Source organism: Neofelis nebulosa, chromosome 9 (assembly GCF_028018385.1).
Source record: "Neofelis nebulosa isolate mNeoNeb1 chromosome 9, mNeoNeb1.pri, whole genome shotgun sequence".
NCBI classification, from domain to species: domain Eukaryota; kingdom Metazoa; phylum Chordata; class Mammalia; order Carnivora; family Felidae; genus Neofelis; species Neofelis nebulosa.
In genome coordinates, this window is record NC_080790.1 from 91,301,462 (window position 1) to 91,323,290 (window position 21,829).

The 21,829-nt window shown below is 41.2% G+C and overlaps 1 protein-coding gene across 8 annotated transcripts in view; it reads left to right on the top strand.

Annotated features, from left to right (window-relative positions):
* The window catches only part of NINL (ninein like), a 205,455-nt gene that overhangs the window by 95,442 nt on the left and 88,184 nt on the right, over nucleotides 1-21,829 (top strand). For all 8 annotated transcript variants that reach the window (XR_009248766.1, XM_058684663.1, XM_058684661.1 and 5 more), the window contains 2 exons: nucleotides 10,966-11,159; nucleotides 19,478-19,574. Coding sequence is in view for 7 of the 8 variants with exons in the window: in XM_058684661.1 (XP_058540644.1) it covers nucleotides 10,966-11,159; nucleotides 19,478-19,574 (291 nt within the window). In the remaining variant the exon portion in view is untranslated. The remainder of the gene's footprint in view (nucleotides 1-10,965; nucleotides 11,160-19,477; nucleotides 19,575-21,829) is intronic.

Below are 21,829 nucleotides of genomic sequence, written 5' to 3' on the forward strand. Positions count from 1 at the left end.
AGTGCTTTAACCTTTTATCTCATTAGATATCCAATGAATTCAATCCCAATTTATCATGCAAGCCAAACTTTAATGTTTTAGGTTACGAAAGACTGAAAGCTATCTTAACAATTACCTGTGAAAACTATGAGACAAAGTTAACCATTACTGTAAGTCATCCTTTTGCTAACAAACTGAAACAGAGATAACATGAGCTTATTTGACCTTCAGCAAACCTAAGTAGAATAAAAGTTTTTTCTGCTTAATGTTGATAAACAGGTCTGTCTCAAACCAACAAACTTAAATTAGCTTAAGCACTGAATATATTTTACTTGGGTCCACTTAAGACAATTGGAGCTCAGTTTTTTGGGTACAAACACTCTGAGCCTGTGTCGGCATGAATAAAGTTGCTTCCTGGAAAGAAAAGCCTTGGTGTCATGAGTCTACGAGAATCCTGCTATAATCCAGGGCAAGTCTCTGCATGTGGCAGTGTGCTGGCTTTGTGGACCTCACCATGGGGGTGAGTAGAGGACAGGTTCCCAGGGATGGAGGGTGGGAAGGGAAGGTACCCAGCAAAATTGGAAGTGGCACCTGAGTGGCTCAGTCACTTAAGCATTCGACTTCGCCTCAGGTCATGATCTTGTGGTTCATGAGTTCAAGCCCCATATCCCAAGCTTGGGACTCTGTCTCTGCCTCTTTCTCTCTGCTCCTCCCCGATGTGCATGCACTCTCCCTTTATTACTCTGTCCATGAATGAATGAATAAATGAATGAATGAATGGAAGTGTTTGATTCCAATCTGGAGCTCTTTTTTATGGAGGCCTGTGAAATACCACTCTGCTGAAAACTGGGTAGTGCCTCCTGAGATAACCACATCTTTCTTGCTGTCACTGTCCCTTCCTCCCCTACCCCACTCCCTTTTCAACAGTCCAGGGCTCTTACCTCAGATGGCACCTCCACCTCGAGGCTTCCCTGTCACTCCCACAGAGGGTGGCCCTGCCTGACTGCCACACTGACATGCAGCTGGGGCCTGATTACATTTCCATTCTTGTTCCAAGCATGGCTTTATAGAGAGGTTAATGTTTTTTTGGTTTTTACTTTTTAATGAACTTATCCTTATTTTTTCCCACATACTCCATCAGCTCTGTCAGAAACCCATCCACATTGTTTTCTAGATGGTCACAGGCACACAGGACCTATGGGTTCCTTCTGTTGTTGGTTTGTGTGGGTTGTCCTCTGGCACAGCCCCAGGGCTGCCCTCCCAGAATGGTTTCCACCACTTGCATGGGACCCAGATCCTAGATCCTGCATCTCCCTCTTTCTTGGTTAATCCCTCATTTTGCTGAAGTACATGTCTGGTAGCTTCCAGATGAGGCTGAAAGTGATCTTCACTCGGGATGTCAGGACCTGGTTTCATGAGGGCTCTTAGTCTTGATGCCAACAGCATCATGCTAATTCTACTGCCTGGTTCTGTGAGTACTCTTCCTTCTCTGGATGCTGTGAGGATTTGTTTGTTTGCTTGTTCAGAAGTTTCATAAGGTGGTGTGGGTGGTTTTATTTACTAGGTGTGGGCGGTTTTATTATTTTTTTGTTTATTAATTTTGAGAGGGAGAGAGAGCAAGTGAAGGAGGAGCAGGAAGAGAGGGAGAGAGAGAGAATTCCAAATAGGCTCCATACTGTCAGTATATAGCCCAATGTGGGGCTTAAACTCACGAACCATGAGATTATGATCTGAGCCAAAACCAAGAGTTGGATACTTAACTGACTGAGCCAGGTGTGGATATTTTTTATTTGTTGTCCCATGTGAGAGGACTTTGCCATCTGTCTACTTGGAAAACTCCTATATTAATGTCCACTGACTGATGAATGGATAAAGAATGTGTGTGTGTGTGTGTGTGTGTGTGTGTGTGCGCGCGCGCATGCATGTGTGCGTGTAATGGAATAGTACTTGGTGATCAAAAAGAATGAAATCTTGCCATTTGCAACAACGTGGATGGAGCTGGAGTATATTATGCTAAGTGAAATAAGTCAGAGAAAGACAAATACCATATGATTTCACTCATGTGGAATTTTTAAAAATAAAGTTTATTTATTTTGAGAGCAATCAGGGTGGGGCAGAGAGATTGAGAATCCCAAGTAAGCCCCACACTGCCAGAATGGAGCCCAATGAGGGACTCAGACCCACAAACCATGAGACCATGACCTGAGCCGAAACCAAAAGCTGGACACTTAACTGACTGAGCCAGCCAGGCACCCCACTCATATGTGGAATTTAAGAAACAAAACAGATGAACATATGGGAGGTGGGGGGAGGGGAGGAAAAGAGAGAGAGGAAAACAAACCACAAGAGACTCTTGACAGTAGAGAACAAACTGAGGGTTGATGGAGGGATATGGATGGGGCAATGAGCTAGATAGATGGTGGATACTAAGGAGGGTGCTTGTTATGATGAGCACTAGGTGTTGTATGTATGTATGTATGATGAATCACTGAATTCTACTCCAGAAACCAATATTGCACTGTATGTTAACTAAGTAGAATTTAAACAGAAATTTGAAAGAAAAAAAAAAAAGGAAAAGTCTTGTATTATTCCAATAATCCCCCTTCCCTTCAACTGGTTCCCTTTCCTGGACTTTGAGAGGATGCCTGGACCTTTGGGATTGTTATTTTGTTGTTGCTAAGGAAAGAGAAAATCTAGATAACAGTACCATAGAACAATTTCAGAAAGTAAGCCAGACAATTTCAGAAAGTAAGCCATCAAATTGTGAATTATTTTTCTTTGTAAAAACTTTTTATTTTTAATGTTAATTATAAAAAATACATAATATAAAAGTTACCCAATTAATCATTTTTAAATGTACAGTTCAGTATTCACATTGTTGTGTAACAGATCTCAATAACTTTTTCATCTTGTGACACTGAAACTCTATACCCACGGAACAGCTCCTTCCTCCCCCCGGCCCCTGGCAACCACCACTGTTTCCATGATTTGACTAAACATCTATGCAAGTGGAATCACACAGTATTTGTTCTTTTGTGACTGGCATAAACTGAACACCTGCAGGATTCAGCTGTGTTGTAGTATGTGACAGGGTTTCTTTCTTTTTAAGGCTGAATAACATTCCACTGTGTGGATATACCACAGTTTCTTTTCTCATTTGTCGATGGACATTTGGGTTGCTTCTACCTCTTGGTGATTGTGAATAATGATGCAGTGAACATGGGTGTGCAAATATCTCTGAGATCTTGCTTTCAATTCCTATGGCTATATACATGGAAGTAGAATTGCTAGATCATATAGTTTCTATTTTTAGATTTTTGAGGACCCTTCATACGATTTTCCATAGTGGCTGCATCATTTTTCACCAACAGTGCTGTGTATTGTTCCAGTTTTTCCACGTTTTCACCAACACCTGTTTTCTGTTTTGTTTTTTATAGTGGCCATCCTAATGCGTGTGAGAATGATGAGAGGTGTTGAGCACCTTTGTTATATGTTTGGCCATTTGTTAGCCATTTTATATCTTCTTTGGAGAAATGTCTCTCCAAATCCATTGCCCATTTTTTAAATGGGATCACCTGTCTTTTGTTATTGAGTTGTAGGGGTTCTTGATATGTTCTGGTTATTAACCTTTTATCAGATATGGTTAACAATTATTTTGTCCCAGTCAGTACATAGGTTGCCTTTTCACTCTTTTTTTCTTTGATGTGTAGAAGTTCTTAAATTTGGGGCGCCTGGGTGGCGCAGTCGGTTAAGCGTCCGACTTCAGCCAGGTCACGATCTCGCGGTCCGTGAGTTCGAGCCCCGCGTCAGGCTCTGGGCTGATGGCTTGGAGCCTGGAGCCTGTTTCCGATTCTGTGTCTCCCTCTCTCTCTGCCCCTCCCCCGTTCATGCTCTGTCTCTCTCTGTCCCAAAAATAAATAAAAAACGTTGAAAAAAAAAAAATTAAAAAAAAAAAAAAAAAAAAAAAAAGAAGTTCTTAAATTTGATATAATACCATTTGCCTGTTTTTGCTTTTGTTGCCTGTGCTTTAGTATCATATGTAAGAAACTGTTACCAAATCTAACATCATGAAACTTTTCCTCTGTGTTTTCTTTTAAAAGTTTTATAGGTTTAGATTTTAATTTAGAACTGGAATCCATTGTGAGTTAGTTTTTTGTGTATGGTATGAGGTAAGGTCAAACTTCATTCTTTATTCTTTCTTCAATTTTGCAACACCATTTATTTATATATTTTTTAATGTTTATTTTTGGGGGGGGGAGGGGCAGAGAGAGAGGGAGACAGAGGATCTGAAATGGACTCTGCTGACAGCAGACAGCCTGATGTGGAACTCAGACTCATGAACCATGAGATCATGACCTGAGCGGAAGTCAGGCGCTTAACCCACCGTGCCACCCAGTTACCCTGCAACAGAATTTATTGAAGGGACTGTCTTTTCCTCATCATGTAATCTTATCTCATTTAGACACACTTTAAATCTACTTTTCTTAAAAAATTTTCTTTAATGTTTATTTGTGAGAGACAGAGAGAGACAGAGCATGAGCATGGGAGAGGCAGATAGAGGAGGAGACACAGAATCAGAAGCAGGCTCCAGGCTCTGAGCTGTCAGCACAGAGCCTGATGCGGGGCTCGAACTCACAAACCGCAAGATCATGACTGGATCATGACCAAAGTCGGATGCTTAACCAACTGAGCCACCCAGGCGCCCCGTCATTTAGATGCACTTCATGGAAGATTTCCTTGTTTGTAGTTTCCAGTCTTGCTATTGAATTTTTTTGTTGCAACTGTAATATGTCAATGTCTAAGAAACCTCCCTTGATGTCTTAATCATACCTTTGTTTAATAGTCTATTGTCTGTGATGACTTTAATGATTTTCCTTTCTCTCTCTGTGGATATTAGTTTTTCTTTGTGGGGTGGGGCAGGACAGTGCCTGTGTGTGTCTTGGGTCTCCCCTTCTGCATGTACCACCTCCCAAATCACTACTTCCACATTCCAGCAAATGGGGTGTGTGTGTGTGAACATCAGAATTTTGAAGCCCCTTTTCATGCTTCCCCACTATTTCTGAGACTTTCCATAATTCTGTGATGTTTACAGTGTCTAGTTTTGTCACTCAAGCCCTTTTCTGAGACTCCTGAATGCAGAGGAAGCCATGGAGGTCTACATGGCTCCTCTGTACTGGTGGACTAGACCTGTACCCAGACCATGCTTTCCAGGTGAAGGAAGCCTTGGAGTTCTTCCAAGCCTTCTTGGCAGTATAGCGAACTATTTCACCACTGAGGTTTGTTATGTGGTATTCCAGAAGCTACAGAAAGACCCTTCCCACATCCTGGGAAGTGTCCATAGGGCATACATGAGTAGAGGCAGTGCCTCCTTTTTCCCTTTATTTTGAAAACATGGCTGGACATTGCTTTGGGTGGGGGTTAGGAAATGTGTTAGCATATCTTTTTTTGCCTGACTTGCAGTACTGCTGACCTGAATTACCTCTCTTGCCTGTATCTGCATGGCTGGTAGATGAAATATCTGCTCTCTTGGGAGCAATGTCTTAGATTCACATGATGAGGGAAAGGAGAGGAAAGGAGTGTTTCTGAATTGCCAGGAATTCAACTGTGTATTGAGCAAAACTAGGTATAACCTAGGCGATGTGGGGTTGAGTGTTTGGGTCCTTGCCCTGTGTTAACCCTTTCATGGAGGTATGTAGGCAGACAAGTAAGTTCTCTCAAGAAGAGGGCTGGCTTCTCATTGCTCCTGGGAGGGCCCTCCGGAGCCCTTTAACCTCCAGCTCCCATACCTGAGTTCTGCCCAGTTCTGGAATCATGGGGTAGGAGTTCCTGCAGGTATGTTCCACCTCTGGCAGGTCCAGTGTGATGTGGGAACATGTGAGGGTTTGCTGACCTTGATTTTCTTGATATATCCTCTTTGACAGTACAGGTATTGGGAAGGCTTTTCAGCTTACCTGCCCCACTGGGAATGCCCCCCTCTCCTGGGTGAATGCCCTAGAGTGTGCTCCCCACTCTTCCCCTTCTTGGCCCACCCCAGCCTAGACCTGACCTGTCCTGGGAAGGTCTGGGATGCAGCAACTCTGATATTAAGTGGGTCTATAATGCTGGTGACCTTCCCTTTAAAATAGCTAAATTACAGCATCATGTATTGCTCTGGGCTCATTATAGAATGTCCAGCATAAAAATGTAAAACCCAAAGCATTTCGGGCATTTGAAGCATTTGACAAAATGCACCACAGACCTGCACTGAGGTCAGCTCTGGGATTGGAGGAAGCCCTTCCTCAGTTCCTGTCTGCCTTGTGGCCCAGAGGGCAGGTGGGGTGTGGAGCTTGGGAGAACTATGCCAGTCACACCCTCCTGGTGTTGAGTCATTGGATGGCAGCCTGGTGGCCTGAGGATTTGGCCTGTTTCCCATTTACATTTTCTTGATTTTCCTCCCACCCCCAAGGTTTGCTTTGCACTCACTGATTGTGTACCCTGTTACTGATGGGTGTCCCCTCTCAGGAAAACATGTAGCCTCTCAGAAGAGGTTCTCTAGAGACTTTATCATAACCTGGTGTGTGGGGGAGACCCTAGGAGGAGTTCTGGGTACTCTGGACCTGCCTCCCTGTAGACAGAGTGGCTGTTCTACTTAACTGAAATGTGCTTCTGGCACTCAGCCTCTTATGAAGAGGCTAAATATGTTTTCAGAACCTGAATCTGTTTGCATTTTACTGAGGTCAGGTTTCCTTTGCAGTTTTGCCTCATAGACTCATTTTGGGTACACTGGATGTTCTGCTGTGAGCCAATGAAAACAGGGCCTGAGGGGGATGCTGTACTAGGTCCTGTGGGAGCAGGGGCTGTTCAAGGAGTTAGTGCTGCTCTCTTCAAAACCGGGCCCTGCTGGCCTGTCCCTTCTGTGGTCTGTTTAGTCAGATGGGAAGTTCCTTCTGTTTTCTAGAAATCCCAGCCAGGCCTCAAAAATGTGATTCTGTGGTCCCAGAGGAAATGAGGTAGGAGCATCCTAGGCCTCCAGAGACAGCCCCAGACTTGGTGGAGCCTGGTGACATTTGAAGATGAACTGTGAACGCAGCTCTTGTGGGTGATGAAGAAGGAGCTGCTACTCTTCTTTCTAAGTCTTGTTGCTTCTCTGGTGTCTGTAGTCTCAGTACTTATTTCTTTGCACCTCTCCTTATTTCAGCAAGGCTTTGGGTTGTGGCAGGCTGTGGACCCCCCTCTCACCAGAGGAGACTCGCCACCAGTGGGCCCTCTGCATACAGACTGCACCTTCATGGACAGCCAGGGTGCCTCAGGCCCCAGTTTGAAACTGTGTAGAAAGGGAAAGCTACATCTCAACAGGGACCTTAAGTCCCTGTGGCAACAAAAATAACATGTGGTGGAGGGAGTGTGTGGCCCCCCAGGATGGTGTTGATGCAGGACTTGCCTAAGGCTGGGAGAGGAAGATGGTTCTTCTCTTCTTGCTCAGCCCTTGGGAAAACAGCCAAGCCCGCCTTCTCCAGGGACACTCCTGCCCCAACCAAGGGCACACTCTGCAGGACATGGTTTGGTTTGCCCCTTCAGGACTCATGAAGAGTCCTCCTGGGGTGTTGAGGGCCGGAGGAAGGTTTTGTAAGAAAAAACCCTGGAGATGCCCCTCATCTCTAAAACAGTCCTTAGAGGGGCACCTGGGTGGCTCAGTTAAGCGTCTGACTTTGGCTCAGGTCATGATTTCACCGTTCATGGGTTTGAGCCCCACTTCAGGCTCTGTGCTGACAGCTCAGAGCCTGGAGCCTGCTTCAGATTCTGTGTCTCCCTCTCTCTCTGTCTCTCTGCCCCTCCCCGGCTCATGCTCGCTTTCTCTCTGCCTCTGTCTCTCTGTGTCTCAAAAATAAATAAACATTTAAAAAAATTTTTAAATGAAGAAGGCATGGAAAGATCTTTCAGATATCCTATATTTTTTAAAAGTTGAAAAATAGGGGTGCCTGGGTGGCTCAGTTGTTGGTTGAATGTCTGACTCCGCTGAGATCATGATCCCAGGGCCTTGGGACCAAGCCCTGAGTAGGCCTCTGAGCTAAGCCTGGAGCCTGCATGAGATATTCTGTCTCTCTCTCTCTCTTTCTCTCCCATTTGTCCCTCTCCTCCACTTATGCACACTTTCTCTTTCTTCAAAATTAAAAAAAAAGTTACAAAATAACATGTATGGTGTTACACTTATATAAAAACATGCATATCTATGTATGTTATCTATTTATATAGGTCTGTGTGTTCATCTACCTCGTAGACTTGGGAATAATTTGAAAGCCTACACTCTAAGCAGTGCTTACCTCTGGGAGTGGAGTTGGGCTTTTGTTTTGCTTTGTTTTGTTTTGTTTTTGCTTATATACTTTTAATTGCTTGAATTGGTTACGACTAAAAGTAAAATAGAAAAACTGGAGGATTTTTCACAATAGGTGTGTTCATGATTTGTGGAGGCATGGCCAGGTGGTGGTGGATGGGGGCTGGGAGGATAGTTAGTAGTCAAGGCAACAGGGAGAGCATCTGGTGGGGGGAACATCTGCCTGGGGAAGTGTGGGTGTGTGGTAGGTTCTGCAGTCAGGGTCTCCTAGTCACTGCTCACCATCCTCACCCTGATTCCTTGACTCTCTTTCACATACTGAATTTTGCCACTTGTCTTTCTTACCATTATGTTCTCCTGTCCATTTACTTCTGGCTTATCAAAAATAAGCATTGGCAAATATCAGTAGTTGTATGCAGCTCACCACAGGTGGCTGTTGTCTGCAAAAGGACAGAGCTCCCAGCTTAGGTGGGGGACTGACCTCGGATGAGAAGTGTGACAGATGTTGAGTTAGTAATGGTATTTAGTTTTCTGATTTATCCTTGATGTTTTTACATGTATATCTATATTACTCCATGTTGTTTCTGCAGTCAAAACTGTCCGGGATGAGGCAGGTGTTCAGAGCTCCACCTATCCATGCCCTTTCATCACTTCCCCAAGCTTCTTTCTAGGAATGCACGCATAATTTGATGAGTGGATAGAACAGGCCTGTCATCCTTTCACTCCTGCATCACACCTGAGGCTGAGATGCTGGCAGTCTTTATACCTGATCAGCAGGTGTTTAATCAGGAGCTCAGGGAAGGCAGTTCACCTTATAAGATCATAATGGAGATTCTATTCAAAGTCAGGTTTTTTACGTCACTGATTTTACTGTTTCCCTGAGTAAGACAATACCCTTGGTGGAGGGAGGAGGGGATTGATATGAACAGATTTCAATCCTTCATACAGGTTTTGTGCTGATACAGACCTCCCTACCCCTCGTGGATGATGCATGGGCAAATACCATTGACATTAAAAATCATATCTTTATAGAATTGGCATTTATTGTGCTGTTTCTTTTTTTTTTTTAATTTTTTTTTAACATTTATTTATTTTTGAGACAGAGAGAGACAGAGCATGAATGGGGGAGGGTCAGAGAGAGAGGAAGACACAATCTGAAACAGGCTCCAGGCTCTGAGCAGTCAGCACAGAGCCTGATGCGGGGCTTGAACTCACGGACCGTGAGATCATGACCTAAGCCGGAGTCGGACGCTTAACCGACTGAGCCACCCAGGCGCCCTGTGTGCTGTTTCTTAATTAGTAAGAGATGTTACTTTATTGTTTCGTGTTTATGAATTGTTTGATGATTAATGAGCTTGATCAGTTTTCCATGTTTGTTTACTTATCACATCTCCTCTTTTCAGAATTGTCCACAGTCCTGTGTCTGTATAATATGCTGACCAACGTGAAGTCACCATTGTTGTTGGTCAGAAAACTCCAGTATTGGCAATATCATATGGTTCATCCTAGTATCTTTAGGACCTCAGTGTTTTACACGGCTTAGCAACATCTTTCTAGTTATAAAGTGTTTCGCTTTTTATAGAATTTTTTGAGAAACATAAAAATGTTGAGAATAGAAAATGGAAATGTAGAATATCATAAAATCATCTGTTACCATTTTGGTGTATTTTTTTTTTACTATATTTCCCCCCAAGAATTGCAGAAGTCTCTTGATAGATTTGTTCCAGACATAAGTGAATTCTGTATGTGAACTGACCAGTACGTATGCCAGCTATTATTATTATAAAGTTTTTATCCTGGCTTGGTATTTTATCAACTGCACTTCCTATGCTGTTTAATATTTTTCAGAAATGTGTTTTTTAAGCCTGTTGGCTATTCTGCCATATAATTGTTCTGTAACTTAGCAATCTATTTTCTTTTGTTGGACATTTTATTTTTTCTTTTACGTTTTTGTCCTGAAGTACAAGGAATTTCTGTAAGATATTGTGTATGTGAAATAACTAGGTCAGATAATACAATTATTTAAAAATTTCTTGGTATACAAAGTATATTTCAGAAGGCATTTAATTGTCACTTTCTCCAGAAATATGTGAGAGGCCCCTTTGATGATAGCCTCAGTTAGCATTGGGGTTTTTATTCTTGATATTTGACAGTGGCAAAGAGTATCTTTGTTTTAATTTGAACATTTTATATGATTATTATCCATATACTTTTTCTTTTGTGATTAAGTAACATCCTCTATATATTTTATTGGAGTTTCCATTTTTTATTGTAAATAATTTTATTTAGTAAAATTTAGTAATTTGGTATATTAAATACCAGTAAGGAAAAAAATACCATACTTGTATATATAGAGAGAAAAATTAGAATGTATGTTTGTCAAAATATTAGTAATGATATTTTTAGGTGGTGAAATTTTGGATGATTTTAAGTTCTCTATACCTATCTCTTTTTCCTGATTATTCTATAATAGATATTTTCTTACAGAACAAAGAAATTCTGGTTCTTTTGAACAAGGACTGGCTTCCTATTCACATGTTTCTGGCCTTTCCTGTAGAGGTCTCACAGGAGCACCCTGGATGCCACCATACCAGGCTCATTGTAGCAGTGAAAAAAATGTGGCATGTGGCAATAAGAGTGTACTCTTGTTTCTCTTTTCCCCCTGGCATGTCCAGCCTGCTATGGGATGGGTGAAGAAGAAGAGAACCACTATGTTTCACAGCTCAAAGAAGTCTACAGCAGCTGTGACACCACAGGGACAGGCTTTCTGGACCGGGAAGAGCTGACCCAGCTCTGCCTTAAGCTTCATCTGGAAAAGGAGCTGCCCATCCTTCTGCAAACACTTCTTGGAAATGACCACTTTGCCAGGGTGGGTATTTGACTTCATTCTCATGAGGAAAAGCACAGAATACTATAGTTAGCTGTAGGCATTTGAGAAATATCAGTTGACTAAAGAGACAGACCAAAGGAGAGTTACTAGGAACTGGAAAGCTGCTTTTCCTTCTGCTGCACTTCTACATTGTAGCAAGAGTTTCCTTAAGATTACTTTTTTTTTAATGTTTATTAATTTTTGAGAGAAAGCATGAGTAGGAGAGGGGCCGAGAGAGAGGGGGACAGGGGATGAGAAGTAGGCTCTGCACTGACAGCTGTGAGCCCCATGCAGGGCTCAGACCCATGAACCATGAGATCATGACCTGAGTCAAAGTTGGACGCTCAACTGACTTAGCCACCCAGGTTCCCCTAAGATTATTTTTTTTTAAGCATAGTAACTTCCAGAGGTTTGGTTTGTTTTTTCAGAAAGGTGTTTGAGTGATTTATTGGGGGCGGGGGATGGGATGGAAGGTTGGTATGGGTAAATGGTATGTGGTTCACAAACAAACACAAGGATCTGTGGGCAGCTGACATACTGTCATTGAGAGAAAGGTAACTTCAAACTACCTTGAAGGCAGACTGTCTAGTAAAATTACACAGCTTGAAATTCATTATAGCAGATGAACAAAGCAACTGCACACCACTGTTACAAAACAAAACATAGATACGTATGTTGAGAGGTGTCCTGTGATTTCATCTAGGTCAGATCGAAAGTATGAACTCAAGTTGTTTTTGCTAGGAAATTCAAGGTCATCTAGAATGGTGATCTAGAATCTAGACTACAATTTGCTTTACTGACAGAAACACTGAAAAGTACCTCCTACTTTGTCCCTACTTCTTAAATGTCCAGATGTTAATGTTTTAGTGTTAAAAACAGTGCCTGTTATCTCGTTGGTCATCTTTGAAGGAAGAACATTTTTTCCAGACAAATCAATGAAACCATTTTTATTTTGAATGATAAAAAAAAAAAAAATCCAGCCTGCAGATTTTCCTGAATGGGCTCTTGGACAAAAACAAATGCAGAAAAACAAGAAAAAAATCCCTCACTGCCAGCATAGGGAGAGAGTCCAGATGAAATGTACCTCTTGTTACTTCCCCAAAGCACCCACTGCCCCATATTGCCAATGCCTGCCAGTAGGATACTGTTACTCCCTCTTAGGGAGCTCTGGCTCAATTAATCTGACCACACTCTTTCTCTGTCTCTCTTCATTTTATTCCTGATTTTTTTTTATGGACTTAAGAATCAGGTGTAATTGTGATAATGTTCTAGCCCCTCTTGATATCACCTGGAATTGTATTTGGGAGCAAAAGGCACATTTGTGAAAATCACTCTGGTTATTCAAGCAGTATAAACAGATGATCTGAGTTTCTTGATTATTTTTGGCAGTTTGGAAAATTAAAAGCCAAAAGAAGAACTTGACATTCAGATGACAGATTCTGCTGATTGAACAATCACATCATTCCAGAGCTTTCCCCCACTTTATCCTTTGTATGTGCAGAAATGGTACAAGATTTAGAAACATCAAATTATGATAGGGAAAAAAAAAAGTATTAGTATTGGAGCATCAGTTAAGAGAAAAATCAGCTTGGGTTGTTTGAGATTTCTGGTTTCTCCCACATCACCTGTATCCTGGAAAAGAGTTCCTATGAGCTATAACTCCTTCCAGGAGGCTGGATGTTTTTCCTCACACTTTTATGGGGAGGTATGTTAGAAGGAGACACAGACACTCACAGGCATTGACAGGAGCCTGACCTTTTCTGATTAACATTGTCTCTTAATAAAGCTCTGTGTGTGTGTTCATCCATCTTTCTGTTTGTCCCAACTCCTCTCTCTTATGGTGAAGATTTCTGCTGCCCTTAGTGCTCTTGAGTCTCATCTGAAGTTGTCCCTCCTTCCCTCTCTAACATTTCAAGAGTAGTGTCCACACCAGCCAATGCCTCTAGGGGCCCTGCATTTGTCTCCCTCCACCCCACCCCACACTGTGTACCACCTCCTCTGTGATTGTATAGTCATGGTGGATTGTTTCTGCTTTCAGAGCTTTTACTGCTCCTCTGCTTCATCCCACACATGGGGCATAGCTTACACAGCCAGCATTTAGGTGGATTCTGTAGAGGTTTTAGAGGAAGCTGGTGTCAAGCCAGAAATGTCCAGATAGTTGTCAACCACTTACCATGATAGAAACCAAATGGTGAAGATTTCAGGATATTTCAAAGAAAATCAAGATAAATCCTTTATCCACAAGAATTGATTGTCTTTTTAGCTGAAATATCACATATCCAGTTTCCTTGTAGTAACTAATATATGACATCTTGTAAATGTTAGTCATTGATACAGTAATCCAGTTATAAAAATGAATAACAATATTATAAACAACATTAATTTTAATTAACAAGGTAATCTTTTAATGCACTGAGGTTATGCTCATTTTTAATTCCTATTTCCTGTGAAGGAAACATTATCAAGGTCTGGTTTCAAGCCAGAAATTAATCTGATCTGATTCCCTTGGAGTGTGGGGAATTTCCATGTGCATTTTATGTTAGGTTCTCTTTTTTCTTTGTTAGTAGTGAGGACCTTACATTGAATATTTTAAACTTGTGCAGAAAGAGAATTTTACTCACAAAAAAATAATTATTTTTTTAATTGAAATATAGTTGACATACAGTGTTATATTAGTTTTGTACAACATAGAGATTGGATAAGTCTATATGTTATCTCATGCTCACGACAAGTGTAGCTGCCATCTGCCACCATACAATGCCATTACAGTGTCATTGATTATATTCCCTATGCTGTTCCTTTTATCCTCGTGACTTATTCATTCCTTAACTGGAAGCTTATATCTCCCACTTCCTTGCATTCATTTTGCCAGTACTCCCACTACCCTCCCCTCTGGCAACCATGTTTTCTGTATTTATGGGTCTGTTTTTGCCTTTTTGTTTGTTCATTCATTTGTTTTATTTTTTAGATTCTATTTTTTAGACCCCAAGTGAAATCAGATGGCATTTGCTTTCTGTTGACTTACTTCACTTAACATAATACCCTCTAGGTCCATCCATGTTGTCACAGATGGCAAGATCTCATCCTTTCTTATGACTGAGCAGTATTCCTTTTTTATTATCTATACCACATTTTCCTTATCCATCCATCTATTGATGGACACTTGGGCTGCTTCCATATCTTTGCTATGTTTATTGCAATAAACATAGGGGTGCATATACTTAGAAAAACAATTCTTGACATTGTATTACTGAAAATAATTTTAAAGTTGAAAGTGATTCTTGATCACACTGTCCAGCCTCTTCATTGTGACGAGTGAGTCTGAGATTATACGGAGATGATGGTATGTCCTATTCTGTGAAGCACCTTAGTGCCATGGGGTTGCTCTTCCCACTTTATTGAAGGAAAAAGACACAGAAACACATATAAGCACAGTTAGAATAGTATCAGATAAAATGGCAATACACTTGGCAATCAGATCTCACTACTATTTGATCGTTAGAAGAAAGTCATCTGATGAGTGTTATCAAAGACACAATAGAAATCAGAGATTAGATCAAGCAAAATTGTCATTTCGTTCTACTTCCGTGTATTCAACAAGTATTTCTGAGCACTTAATATGTGCTAGGCAACATGCAGAAGCTAGGGATGTGATAATGACAGAAATACAATGTCTATCTTCATATGAAGCGACATATATGCAAGATATTCATTCTAGCAGTAATTCAAATAGCAAAATATTGGAAACAGCCTTTTTAATATGAGATTGATTAAGATAGATCCATATGATGGAATGTATGTAGTCCTAAAAAAAAAAAGTATGAACAGGCTTCAAACATTCTGGTAGTGGCAGGTTAGCAAACTCAGGCCAGCTTCCTGTATGGGCTACTAAAAACTGCTGAACAAAATCATAAAAACAAATATCTTGAAAATGGTAAAGAGCAAGCAAGTCATGGGCACCTGGGTGGCTCAGTTGGTTAAGTGTCCAATTCTAGATTTTGGCCCAGGTCATGATTTCGCAGTTCATGAGTTTGAGCCCCACAACAGGCTCCACGCTGGCAGTGTGGATCCTGCTTGGGATTCTCTCTCTCTGTCCCTCCCAGATCTCTCTTTCTCTCTCTCTCTCAAAATAAATAAACTATAAAAAAAAAAAAGAGAGAGCAAATAAGTCAGTGAGGAATTACCTAAAAATCTCTAATAAGTCATATACTGAAAGATGTTAAGCTCATCACACAAAACCCCATTAGTGTTGAGAAACTGTGAAATTGATGTGGCCTTTGGGACCTCAGAGGACCAGGGAGATCTGTCAAAACCCAGGTTCACCCAAGGTAGAGAATCTGATAAACCAGCCCCCAATTTAAGGGAGGATCTGAATCAGCCATTGTGTCTTTTGCTGTCTGGACTTGTGGTCCCCTCAGTGGTCTAGATAACCTCACTTATCTGAAGGTGGTCCTGTCCAGGTGGTGCCCTCAGGCATCTGGCAATAGCAAATAAAAGACCTCTCTTGACAAAGTGCCATCATTCAAGATCTGTAATTATTCCTAAGTAATAGTCAAATACAACCAGCATATAATCAAGGATAGCCAACACACAAATAAGGCAGGATGAGCAAGAACCAGGGGAAATAAAGGCAACAGAAGCAGGTGCACAGCATGTGAGGTACTGGAATTACTGCGAACAAAATATCAAACAACTGTGGTTACTGTGTGAGAAGAGATTTTTTTAAAAAAGCTTGAAAATACCTATAGGAAAGAGGAAACTCTAAAAAATGATATAACAAATCTGAACAAAGAACCAAATACAATTTTTAGAACCGAAAAGTGTGATCACAGGCCAAAATTAAAACCAATGTAGATTAGACACAGCTGAGGAGAGCATTCATTAACTGGAATCAAGAATATAGCATGAAGATAGAAACAGAAGAGAAGGTAAAGGTAGAGTGAGAAGGTCCTACATTCCAACATCCCTTTATTTCGAATCCCAGGAGAGAGGAGTGAATGAGGTGGGGCATAATGTGAACATATAATAGCTAAAAAAACAAATTTCCAGAACAGGTTTGGGATTCCCCAAATCCACTGAATTCCAAGTAGCATAAATGCAAAGAAATCCACACCTAGCCATATTATTGTAAAACTGAAAGTAAACAGAGAAATCATCATAAAAGCAGCCAGAGATGGGTATACAGGATCTCTGTATTTTTTCCTATAACTGCATGTGAATGTATAATTCTCTCAAAATGAAAAGTTTAATCATTTTTTTTTGAAAAGAAGTCTGGGAAAAATAGATGTATCTTGAAAATGAGCCATAGTTAGATTGACAGCTGCCTTCTGAAAGATAACAGCAGAAGCTGGAAACCAGTGGAAAGGTATCTCCAGTGTGCTAGTAGAAATCACCTGGCAACCTGAGTTCCATACTCAGCAAGGTCCTTTAAGAGTAAAGGTGAAAGAACGCATCAGTGAAAAGATGAATTCTGCTCAGTTAGGAAAAGATACAGAGGCAAACATATCCCATAAACTATTTGCCAGAAGTGGCATCACATGCTAGAGACAAAAATAAACAAATGCACAAATAATCCAATGTCAGGTCATAATAACACATGTATCCTCAGCAGACAGCTGCATTTAGTGCTCAGCAGCAGCAACAGAGTTTTGCTCATTCAAGTCCTGTGCCAGACTTGGGAAGCATGCTTGTACCTACAGCCCCAAACCTGCTTTTTCAGCATTTACTGGTGACCTCTTGACCTATCTAATCTCATCTGTTGATTTCTTTCTGTGTGACTTTTATTAAATCATCCATAGAGAAAAGAGCACATATCAGAAGTATATACTCAATGAATATCCCATGCTGAGTGCACCTGGGTAACCAGCATCCTGAATCCCTCCTCATGTCCCTTGCAGTCCCTCTTTCACTAAGGCTACCAGCTGTCCTGATGCTAGCACCATGGATTTGCTTTGTCTGTTTCTGAACTTTATATAATGGAAATACACAGTACATGCTCAGCACATCCTCTCTGGGTTTTTTTTTTACTCAGTATCATATCTCTGTCAGTGTTTTTTTTTTTCCATCATCATATTTCATTGTCTGACTATATCATAATTTATTTACCCATTCTATTTATGGATATCTGGGTCATTTCCACTATTCTTTTAATAAATTTTTTCTACTTAAAAAAACTTTACTGAAAGTTAAATAAAAACATTTCAGACAATCAAACTAAAAAGAGCTTAGCACCAGCATACTTAAGAAAAATGAAATTCTAAAGGATGTACCTCAAATAGATGGAAAATTATCCTAGACAGAAGGTCAGAAACACAAAAATAAACGAAAAACAAAGCAGTAAATATTTGTATAATTCTTAATGAACATTGATTATATAAAGCAAAAATAATATTTTGTGGGAGGTTAAAATAGAGTGAGTTAAAATGTATAACAATTGATAACAAAGGCATGAAAGTCAGGAGTGTAGTAAATGAAATTAAATTGTTACATAGGTTTTGTATTGCTGTGGAAGAGGGTAAAAGTATTGACTAACAGTAAACTTTGATAAGCTGGGGATGCACATTGTAATTTTTAGAATGAAGGAAAAGAGAATGGAAATAGAGTGCATAACCTATAACTTAGTAAAGGAAAAATGAAGTCCTAAAGAAAAGGTCAGTAAATCCAAAGAGAGGAAACAAGGGAGAAAACACAAGCAGAAGCAGATTGAAAGCACACTGTAGAATAGTAGATTTATTTTTATTTATTTATTTATTTTTTTATTTATTTTTGGGACAGAGAGAGACAGAGCATGAACGGGGGAGGGGCAGAGAGAGAGGGAGACACAGAATCGGAAACAGGCTCCAGGCTCCGAGCCATCAGCCCAGAGCCTGACGCGGGGCTCGAACTCACAGACCGCGAGATCGTGACCTGGCTGAAGTCGGACGCTTAACCGACTGCGCCACCCAGGCGCCCCAGAATAGTAGATTTAAATCCAACTATATCAGTAATTATGTTAAATGTAAATAGACTAAGTAGTTAAAAGATAAAGCTTTCACAAACATCAGAAATATAAGGATATAAAAAACTAACATTATTAAAATTTGATGGAAAGGTATAGCATGTAAATACTAATCAGAAGAAAGCTAGTCTTTATGGTAAATAACATTTCCGAACTAAAGAGGGTTAGCATTTTATAGTGATAAAAGATTCAGTTCACCAAGAAGATTCAAATGCATATTCTATGACCCCACAATCCCATTCTTCTGCATATACACTAGAGAAACTCCTAAGGACAAATGTGCAATAATGTTTAGAGCAGTTTTGGTTTTTTTTGTAAATAATCAGACACTGGAAACAATGGGAATATCCATCAGCAGGAGAATAGTTAGTAAATACACCGTTAAACAATGGAATGCTATATAGCAGCAAAAAAGAATTATGCATGGCAGCTTGAATGAGTATTACAGAAGTAATATTGAGTTTTAAGAAGCAGGGGATAAAAGAATATATGCATATAATTCCATTTAGATCAAATTTGAAAGGAAGCAAAGCTAAGCCATATTGCTCAGGGATGCATACAAATGTATAAAAGCAAAGATGTTATTACTATAAAAGTCAGAGTAGGGGGGCGGGTGATTTAATCAAAAGGGGCCATGGTGGAGGCCCCTCTGGGATGCTGGCAATATTCCATTTCTTGATGGGGTGGTGATAGCCTGAATATTTTCTTTATGTATATTAATGTTTTATGATCATCAGATACCCCTTTTTGGTTCAATTTTCTAATTATGTTGTTTGATGTACTTATTAAAATTTGTAATTGGGTTTTGTTGGTAATCAGTTCTTGGCTTGCTTTCCTTATTCTTCTATTTCAAAAATTCTTAGGGGTGCCTGAGTGGCTCAGTCAGTTAAGCATCTGACTCTTATCTTGGCTAGGGTCTTGATCTCAGGATTGTGAATTCAAGCCCCAAATTGGGTTCTGTGCTGGGTGTGGAGTCTACTTAAAAAAAATATTGAGGTGTGTGAGTAGCTCAGTTGGTTAAGTGTTCGAGTCTTGACTTGGCCTGAGGTCATGATCTCACAGTTCGTGATTGTTGAAGCCCCACATCAGCACAGAGCCCACTTGGGATTCTTTCTCTCTACCCCTCCTCCATTGGTGTGCACACACGGTCTCAAAATAAAATTTTTAAAAATCTTAAGTGAATATTAGAAAAAATGAAATGAATGCTCTCAGTGCTAAAGGCAGCAATATGTTCCATGTGAGAATATAAACAAAAGGCTAAGGTATTACATATGTGATCTGTTGAAAGTAACACTGACCTCTGTTTTCTTACATTTACTAGGTTAACTTTGAGGAATTTAAGGAAGGTTTTGTGGCAGTGTTGTCATCAAATGCTGGTGCTGGCCCCTCGGATGAAGACAGTAGTTCCTTGGAATCTAGTAAGAGGACTTTCTCCACTCACCTTAAGTTTTTTTCATTATTTATCTGTTACCTTCAGGAGTGTGGTATTCAGACTGAAGGATATTGGTAGGTCTGAGAATTAAATCCTAACTCCACTGTCTGACTGCCAAGCTGTGTGGACTGGGATGAGACATTGGATTTTCTTCTTCTTTTGTTTCCTTATTTGTCCATAGTGTTGGAGAGGAAAAGCTCTATTGCTTTCCTTTACACATAGCACTCTGAATACTTCTGGCACTTCTGGTCACCAAATGCGTGGTAGTTTGTCCCACACCAGGCAATTCCCCAGCACCATCTAGGTGTCCTACATTGCAACTCAACCCTGACATTACCTCCCTGGAGATAGCCTTGTAGCCTTAGTCCTACAAGATGGCCCCCACTTCAGATGCCAGTCACAAGTCCAGCTTGTTGCCTCTCTTTCTGATTGGTTGTAAGTCAGAGATTCCCACAGCCCCTTCCTTAGGTTCAATTCATTTGCAAGAGCAGCTCATAGAAATCAGAGCAACAGTTTACTTACTAAATCACCACTTTATTATAAAAGGATAGAACTTGGGAACAGCCAGATGGAAGAGGGAGGGGCACAGGGCAAGGTGTGGGGAAAGGATGGAGAGCTCATGCCCTCTCACCACACACCACTCTACCCCAATCTCTGTGTGTTCACTCCAAAAGCTCTCTGAACCCCATCCTGTTGAGTTTTTATGCAGGCTTCATTACATAGGCATGATTGATCAAACCACTGGCTATTTATGACTGAATGCAACCTCCAGCCCCTCCCACTTCCCTGGGGGTCAGGTGTGGGGCTGAAAGTTCTAACCCTCTAATCACATGGTTGGGTGTCCAGGCAACCAGCCCCCATTCTGAAGGGCATTCTAGGGGTCACCTCATTAACATAAACTCAGGTTTGGTTGCCAGGGATGGGGTGAAGACCAAATATATATTTATTATAAATCACAGTATCACAGGTGTCAAATAATACTGCGTGCTGTCCTTACAGCATGAAGTGTTGACAAGATAAAGTAGAACTTTATATCTTCAACTGTGGAGCAGTTGAAGTTTCAAGATTTGAAAGCTCAGTGCAGACATAAGGTATATCTAGACCACTGAGGTTGGCAGAACAGATAGGATGCCACCAGCCTTGGGAAGATCTGACCAGGGGTGGGAGCCATTACATGACCAGCAGTCATTTGCAGATGTATCTTATGCCAGGCAGTAGTGTTGTGCTGTGCTGACATGCCTGTCATGGGAATGGAGCTGGAGGGACAAAGATAGAATTTCCAAATGGAAGGGACATCCTGAGGAGGAATGCCCCCTGGCTTTGGTAATGGTCAGGAGGTGGAGGGAGGGCTTGGAAAGAGGTCCACTCAGGGGCATGTAGATTGTGGGTTGAGGGTCAGAAGATGGTGATGGACATTCTCAGTGCCTGTTCCATTGGACTTCAGGCTGTGAATGACAGCCACTTGATGTGCTTCAGACCCATCTTGGCTACCTGTGGTGAGTATTGGGCAGTGAGTGAAATAGGGCATGGGGCATTGTGTTTGAGGTTGGAGGTATGGTATTGATGAGATCGAGGAGGGAGCTCTTTTCCTTCTGGTCCGCAGCAGGCTCCTCCCACAGTGGACCCTTGGTCTAGAGCAGGTACATGACCAGATAACAGGGATAATAGTGGGAGAGCTTGGGGCAGGGGAATGGGGAGTGGAAAGGATGATACCTCACATCAGTTGTCTTCAGTGTGCCAGGCTCACAGAATCCTGTGGCATTATCATACCCATTATTCAGATGAGGAACTGAGGGCTGATGTGTGAAGGGATTTGTCCAAGATCCCACATAGATCTTGGAACTGTGGCCAAGATTTGAGTTCCGGTTTTCCTGTTGTAAGCACTGGGCCCTTGTATACAAGTGTAGCCAGAACCCGCTCCTTCAGCTGGCTGCTAAAGGCTACACGGCACCTGGGTATAGTGTAGAGAACCCTGCATGACCCCTGGGGCATTCGCTGGTCACTTTGTCTGACACTGTTCTTCTGAAAGAGGTGAAGAATGCCACAGGCCTTTACTAACACAAGATTTGGGAATGTGGCATGTGATCGTGGATAGGAATGGAAGGGCGATGCCCAGGGTCCCTGACACTATATATGCTCCTCCCATGCTAGAGAATGTGTGGAGCTTCTAAACTTAAAACTAGATCTCTGGCATGCACTCAGTTTCTCCAAAGAGATAAGAAAGTATTCTAGGACTTGTGG